Here is a 7,500-nt window from a genome sequence, read left to right on the forward strand (position 1 = left end):
GATATTCAAATTGTTCCCAAGCTTTATTCTCCTATTTAAATTTCTGAAATAAATCACTGTGCTAATACAGTTTCTTTTCATTTTTAAGGGCAATTAGTAATGAAATTAAATACGATTGCTTCAAGTATTACACGTTACGCATACATCTTTATTAATATAGCCACAATCTCCAGAACCAAACATTTGGCCAGCGCAGCACGTGGAAACGTCTCATTAGGGTACCTATTTACATATGTGTTCTCAGCTCATGGGTGAGAGCGTTCCAGTGGCAAGCAGTTGTCCCCATCAGCACTGGTAGGGGACACCTGCTTAAACCACAAGGACGTTCTGGCTCCATTTAAGCAAAATTATGTCCTCTCGTTTCCGTAAGAAGGAGGGGTGAAGCTAATGGGACTGCACGTGGGCTAAAGCGGGAGCATCCTTTGGCTCTAGAAACTGCAAACACATGCTAAGCACTTTGAAGCATTTAAAGGTATGGAAAAGCTCAAGAAAAGATTAGTGCATCTAATATTTGCATCCCTGGTTCTCTGGTGCTGCTGACCATGTGTGGCTGTCACGTGTTCCCAGGGAAGTGGATGCAATTGGTTTTGGACAAATGATTCCATCCCAAACTGGTGGTTTGTAAAGCCTTTTTGGGTTTCTCCTGGCGCTGTATAAATGTTAGGTGGAACTGCCGTAAATTTCTGTATTTTACACAACTTTGTCAGAAGACAAAGTCAACATGTGCACACAAACACACAAGTGTGTATCTTCTTAAAAAGTGGAAATAAAGCAGATGCCAGCAAAAAAATATCCCCACTTCAGCACACCTGGCTGCGTGAACTTGCAGGGGCAAAGTCACAGAGTAGCCCCAGAGCAGATCCTCCTGAGCAGCACTGCCAGCTCTACATCTGCCTGTGGCACCTCATTGGAGCAGTGTTGCCTGAAACGCTCCCTCCAATTTTTCCATTCCAGGTGGATCCACTCTGAAAGCAAACCCTCCACTTGGCCCGCTGCACCATTTGCAGCTTTTTTTGTGTGTGTTTAATGATTCTTGACCAGCCATTTAGCCTAGAAAGTGCCTGTATTGCTTCCCCCCCTCCTTTTTATAAATGTTGTCACCATCCGCTCAGCACATGGCATTGAATAGAGGAACCTCCAAGGACACGGCTGCGAGGGGCAGGAGCGTATTGAGATGTGCAAGCAACATTAGATGAAAAAAAAATAAAGGGAAAAACTGCCAAGAAACTTGACTAAAGAAAACTGATCAGCAGAAACTGGGCCAAGTTCACAACCTGTGGGATAATCCCCCACTAAGACTGAAGAAACGATAACCCATAAGTGATTAAAAGAAGGATTTCTGTAATTTGTTTTGGGGGGAGACATGAGCGGGGGGAACGATATGTAACAAACTAATTTAAGCTAATGTAATGTTTATAAAGTTACTTAGATAATGACACCATGCATACCATTATAATCATTAAAACACAATCTATGGGTTTAAAAAAAAAAACTTAGATGATTAACACAAAATCAAGTTGATGTGAAGGAACAATTACTTTTAGAAAAAAAAATCAGGAGGTCCTAATATTCTGTAGAATGAGGGAGGATGCAGCTGTATGTCGACAGCTTTCATATCCTCATTTGAATAATGTGGCCTGAATCTGTCACTTTATTCATCCTCCTTATGCTCAGTGTACTCTGCATCAACAACAAATTAAGTTGTAAATAAGAGACAATCATCACTTTTGTTTTTAAGCAGCTTCTGCATGGAGAATTTCAATGTACTGTTTCTTTTTGACAGAAAGAAAGGGATTCTACACTCTGCTTATGTAAGCACAAATATGAGGAAACCAACCGAAATGAAACAATGAGGGAGTACTTGAGAACTGCTCCAAAATGTTCTTGGAAGTACATTTCTACCACGACAAAAATCTCCTTTTTAAATGGGATATATAATGAAGACCCTTTAATTTACTGTAATAATTATCCTTACTTTGCTTTAAAATTTTAATTGTTTTTTTAGATTTAGAAACATTCCCTTTCCTCATCCAGGCACAAGCAGGGTACACCTCAACAAGAAGAACAAGTGAATAAGGTCAGGATGTAAACTTTATGTACCCAGCAATATTATTAATTTCTAACATGATAAAACAGTACCATTTTGTGAGAAAATACAGCATGCCGTGAGGAGAAAGGGTGGGGGGGGAAGAGATTTTCTTACCTTTACATCTGAGAAGTAGGTTTTCAGCATATTGGAACTTGGGTACCGGGTGTAAAAGAACATGAGCTTGGCCTTTTTCAAGTGATTTGGTGACAAGCCTTCCTGCATGTAGGATTGAATTAGTAAAGGAAAATTCTTTTCTCGAGAAAGCTGTTTCTGAATGTACAGAGTGCCCCGTTAAATACTCTATGGTTCCCCAGACCACAGGAGAAAGTATTAACATCTGAACCGCTGTGCTGTAATTTTCTGTAAAACAGGCAAACATGGGATGAGGGATGAGAGGCCACGTAACTTTAACCCTGTGCTTCCTATCAGTTTAGGTGCTGCGTCTCAGGGACCTTGCAAGTTTAGGGATTGTGTACCATATGTACGTTCACTTGTTGCTACGGAAACAAATGCAGGAAGCATGTGCCGCAGAAAACTTATCGGGAGCTTTTTTCTCCTTCTCCTTTGCAATGCCAGCTAAAGCTTCTTTTCCTCTCGGTGTTGTGCTGCTTGCACACAATAAAACCAAAGCATGTAAGACAACCAGAGGCACTTTGTGATTTTTAGCAGTTTTACACAGACAGCACATTTCACCTGTTCCATTCGTGTCGATAAATTTTAATATCTTGGGTAGATCTCCCTAGTGCTGCTGCTGCTTTGCTCCAGTGGCTCGCCTGCAAATCAAAGTGAAATTTGTAGCAGGCAGAGCCCCTTGGCCGCTGAATCCCTCTGCCACAAACTTGTCGCCTCCTGATTTACACAGTTAACTCCTAGGAGAACAGAGCTGTATTTGGGGCTAACCAATCAATACATGAGGGCTAGCAGATCAATAAATGGCTACTTACCCTATAAGGCAGCCTATTTATCCTGGAAACATCATTACCTTTTAGATCTGTAAACAGAAGCAACTAAAAGAGTTCCCAAGGGAATGTGAAGCTAACCATAACAATCTCAGCTTGCTGATTTTTCTCCCAGCTTCTTGGCTCCCTTTTGTGAACTGCGTGCTAGGACGGCTCTGGTCACATCTGTGCCGCAGGCTGGCCCTGCCATTTCCTCAGCAAATTAATGGCTTTATAATTTATCAGAAATGAAGATGCACGTGGAGAAAATCAATGTGGCCCCCACAAGGTCAATTAAGGGTTCTTCCCAGAAGCCTCTCTAAGGACAGTTTCTCCAAACACAGTTGTTGAAAATTTCACTCGGTTCACACCTTACAGCGGGGGAAGGTCAACCAAGTTGACAGATGCACTGCAGCCAAGGTGCCTCCTCTGCCTTACAGCCGGGTGCACGTCAGCACAGAACATCCCACTCCAGGCCTCGAGATGGGAAACCCAGACTAATTTTTATCAGCAGCCTACTGATGATTAGCTAGGCTTTTTCAGCAAAATTCCTTTTTCTCTAATTCCTGAAATCTGCTGAAACCCTCTCCCTTTATTTCAGTTACAAAGTTCATTTTTAGATTAGAAAAATGTAGCATTTAAAAAAAAAAGAAGGCATTGACAATATTAGTTTAAAAACCTCTTATTATCTGGAAGTACATGGAAAACGGCTCAGCTGAACTTGCATTTTGTTTTAGATGCTTAATGATTACAAAGAAGATAATTTATGACTGACATACTTCTTGTGCCAAGAGAAGAGTTGAAAGAACCTCCAGTTACCTCCATTAGACTGATAGAGAAGTCTAAAAGAGCATTACACTCTGCAGTGCCATCTGTCAAAATACGTAAGTGAAATAATAGTTGCAAGCTGTCACCTATTGCTCAGTGATAAGAGTTTTAGACAAATCAAAACTTCTATGCCAGAAATCCATTTTGTTATGTGATCCTTTCAGGGAAGTGGGGGTCCAAAGGGGAACTCCAGTAGGAAAGAAAAGAAAGTAATCCTGAGTCTCCTTAATTTGCAATTCCTCTGACGCCGACAACATGTTAACATCGGGTTTGGCGTATATTCTCTTTCAATGCAAGCTCAAGGATGGACTTAAACTTCAAAAAACCCCTCTCACATTTGCTGGATTTAAGCATATTAGACAGTTGTCTAAGCATTTGGATTCCTTCTGCATTTAGGATTTTTAAATATTTTCTGCTCTAATGCCAGAGGATATTGATATTGAATGAAGCATGTATTAAAAGATGCTCTGAGACTCAAATTCCCAGCAATCCATTTTTTATTAAAATTATACTTGTTCTTAAGCACTTGGCAGCCTTAAAGTAATACCAAATATGCAACAAATCTGTATATCTTGATCCTAAGGTTAACGCTTTACTGTGATATAAAATACGATCTGTAATAATCTAGCAAAAAATAGTTAATGACAGACTTAAGAGCTAAGAATTAGATAACCCATTGCTATTTAAGAAAAAAAAAACTGAACTGACCAATTGCTTAATTTCCTTTTTAAGTGCTTGGGCTGAAAAGCAACTGTTCTTCCAAGAAAGCACTAGCTGTTTCCAGGATACTTACACACGCACAATGACTCATGATGAAATAGATTCAGTAAACATACAGCTGTACCGAACACGAGCTAAGCCCCATTCAAGGCCAGGAAAGAAAACGAGCACAAATAAATATTAAGGAGGTAAAGGGAGGAGGGGTGCCGAATGGAACGCAAACAAGCTCTGTCCCAGCAGCTCGTGTGGCTTGCCTCAATTCTCTTAGCTATAGCTTTGTGAAGACAGATGACATTCAATTCTATGGGTAATGCAAAATAGACAATAACTGCTGAAACTTGAGCCAGCTGCCAGGTGTAAAAAAAAAAAAAAAAAAAAAAAAAAAAAGAAAAAAAAAAGGAGAGAAAGAAAAGATGATAAATCCATAAATTAATGAAAGACATCTGCTCAGGAACATAAAAGATCAGAGGAACAGTGTACTGCAGCTGAACCTAAAGCAGTGTTCAAACAACCTGAGAGTCTCAGCATTGTGGGTTTACACAGCACAATGTTGCCTCACCTAAAACAGCAGCAGCAGAAAAATGGCAAAGCCCTAGAAATGGGAAGTGAAAGACTGGGAACAAAACATATGGGGACAAAACATATACATGCTCTCGTGTGTTTTAGTAGGAGAAGCACAGGGGTGGCACTGAACAGCATTTGATTCATTTGCACTTCAATCCTCCTCCCAGGTAATGCTCGTCTTTTGCAAAAATATTTTTCAGCACAGATGATCTTTCACTCCTGTTACTCTCAGCCTGAGCCCCCACAAATGCTCTAACAGGCTTTTCTAGCCCACGCATGCACTGAGCTGAAGGAAAAGTGGTAAGAATAGGCTGTATCAGGTAAAAAAAAATCTGCAGCAGTAAAGCCAAGCTGCTCCTTAAGTTACACCTTAGGTACTTTTAATCAGCAAAGCTCCAAATAACTGCATCTCAGAACATCTTCAAGTCCCTCCAAAGAAGGGCTGGCTGGCTGCAAAGCATTTGTTCATCGCCCAGGTTTTATCAACAGCACAGTTATCCAGCTTGCTATACAATCTCTCCTTTTTTTTTAAGTTTAATTAGTTTAATTCTAGTCAGATGTAATAACTCCTCATTTCAAAATGTTGTAATTCACTAATTATAGCTTTCACATATTGGGACTTTGAAACTTATTCCAGTTGGATTGGAATTCTGTTTAAAAATAAATAAAATTGTAGAAAGTTGCACTAATGTTTCTAAACCCTCCTGCCAGGGAGAACACACTAAACTTCTTCACCTTTACAAATGTCTTAGCAGCACACAAACTGCTGTTGTGCTTCACTTTTGATCTATGCAAATGTTCTGTGACTGAACAAGGCTATTTTTCTTGAGATGCAAAGAGGATGCATGACAAAGAAAGATCATGCAGAAAAACAATTCACTGCCTGTTTCTTTTTGAATTTGAATAAAACTTAATATTTGATTAAACAGATTAGTTTGCAAAGATACAGACTGCATTCATGACCAAGATGGGGATTCAGACTGCAGGTGCATCTTATCTTGTTTAGCAACATACACAAACATTAACCATTTCCTTCTGCAATTCAGCAAAGAATGATCAGATATATTTTACAGCCATTGGTTAGGAAAAAAAAATCCAAGAAAACAAAACCCAGGCTAGTTTAGTGTTTAACTTACTACTAAAACCTGAACTTGGCTGTATCTGCTGGTCTTATGTTCTCATCCTGGCTTCATTGTCCAGGAAAACAGACGTTACTTTCTGCAGGGAAGAAAGATCTGCTTCTTTCAAGAAATATAGTCCCTATAGATGCACATTCAACCATGTAAAATAAAAGTGCCACAACAAAATTGACCAGAAACAAAACAAACACCACACCATGCCTTTCCCTGGAAAATTGTAAGCTACCTGGACAAATGAGCGGCTGCTAGAAAAAAATAAATCCATTCCTACAGTTGAGCTGTATACCAGGGTACACGTATAGAAGGGTTATTTAATAAATCTGGTCTGTATGTAAATCCAGAACAAACTGCAGTCTGCACTAGTGCCTAGGTGGGAAAGTCAGAGTGCTTTCCTGATGGCAGGGAAAGAAGCAGGGCAGTGAAAAAGAAAAGGGATCACTGCAGCACCAGGCATTTCTCCTGGCTGTCCCTTGGAGCAGCAGGGGCCTCTCGCACCCCTGTTTCAGCAGAAGCAACAAGCTCCATTAGCGAGCATCACTGAGAAAGAGCAGCAGAAAGGGGGAGAAATGGGAGGGGTGGGGGAGAGATGCCCCACAGGTGGCAAGGATCAAGTGCAGCCCTAGAACTACTCCTAGTTCCCACTCTTGGCATGTTTCTGCTCTCCTCACTGCTCTCCCAGGATGGGAGAACTACTTTAATACAAAAAACAATTAGTATGCCACTGTACTGTTTGGTAGAAATTAATTGCCCTGGCCTGAAGTCTTGCCCTCAGCTGCCTCTCCTGTTGACCTCAGGTCTGCTTTCCAAGCACTGCACTTGCATTTCAATATGCAGGAGAGATCTTTGGTTTGGAGCTCCCCAAGTAATTGGGGCCACCTCTGAGAGTGATGCTGCTCCTAGACGGCCTCATCTTTTGCCTTACAATGTAGACAGTGAGGAGAAGATTTCCCTGCTACCAACGCTCCACAAGATCATTTTCTGGGGAAGAGTACCTCAAACACCACATCCACTACCAGCTGGCTCCCAAAACCACCAGCACCTAAAGAAGGTGCTCTCCAACACAAAAGTCCCTATAGAAACGGGACTGTTCACACAGGTTAGACAGCACCAATCCTGACCCAGACTAGACCCAAGTTGGATCAAAGGGTGGTGGTAATGGGCTTCGGACCTGCAGAGCCTGCCCTGCCCCAGTAGTGCCCACTACCATGGGAGGGGTAGGAAA

At 41.1% G+C, this 7,500-nt stretch overlaps 1 protein-coding gene across 1 annotated transcript in view; it reads right to left on the reverse strand.

The window, feature by feature from the left end:
- The window catches only part of PROX1 (prospero homeobox 1), a 49,549-nt gene that overhangs the window by 31,142 nt on the left and 10,907 nt on the right, over positions 1 to 7,500 (reverse strand). Inside the window, 1 exon segment of the mRNA XM_030946157.1 lies at positions 2,204 to 2,311. Within this exon segment, the coding sequence (XP_030802017.1) occupies positions 2,204 to 2,311 (108 nt within the window).

This window comes from Camarhynchus parvulus, chromosome 3, assembly GCF_901933205.1.
Source record: "Camarhynchus parvulus chromosome 3, STF_HiC, whole genome shotgun sequence".
Taxonomy (NCBI): Eukaryota; Metazoa; Chordata; class Aves; order Passeriformes; family Thraupidae; genus Camarhynchus; species Camarhynchus parvulus.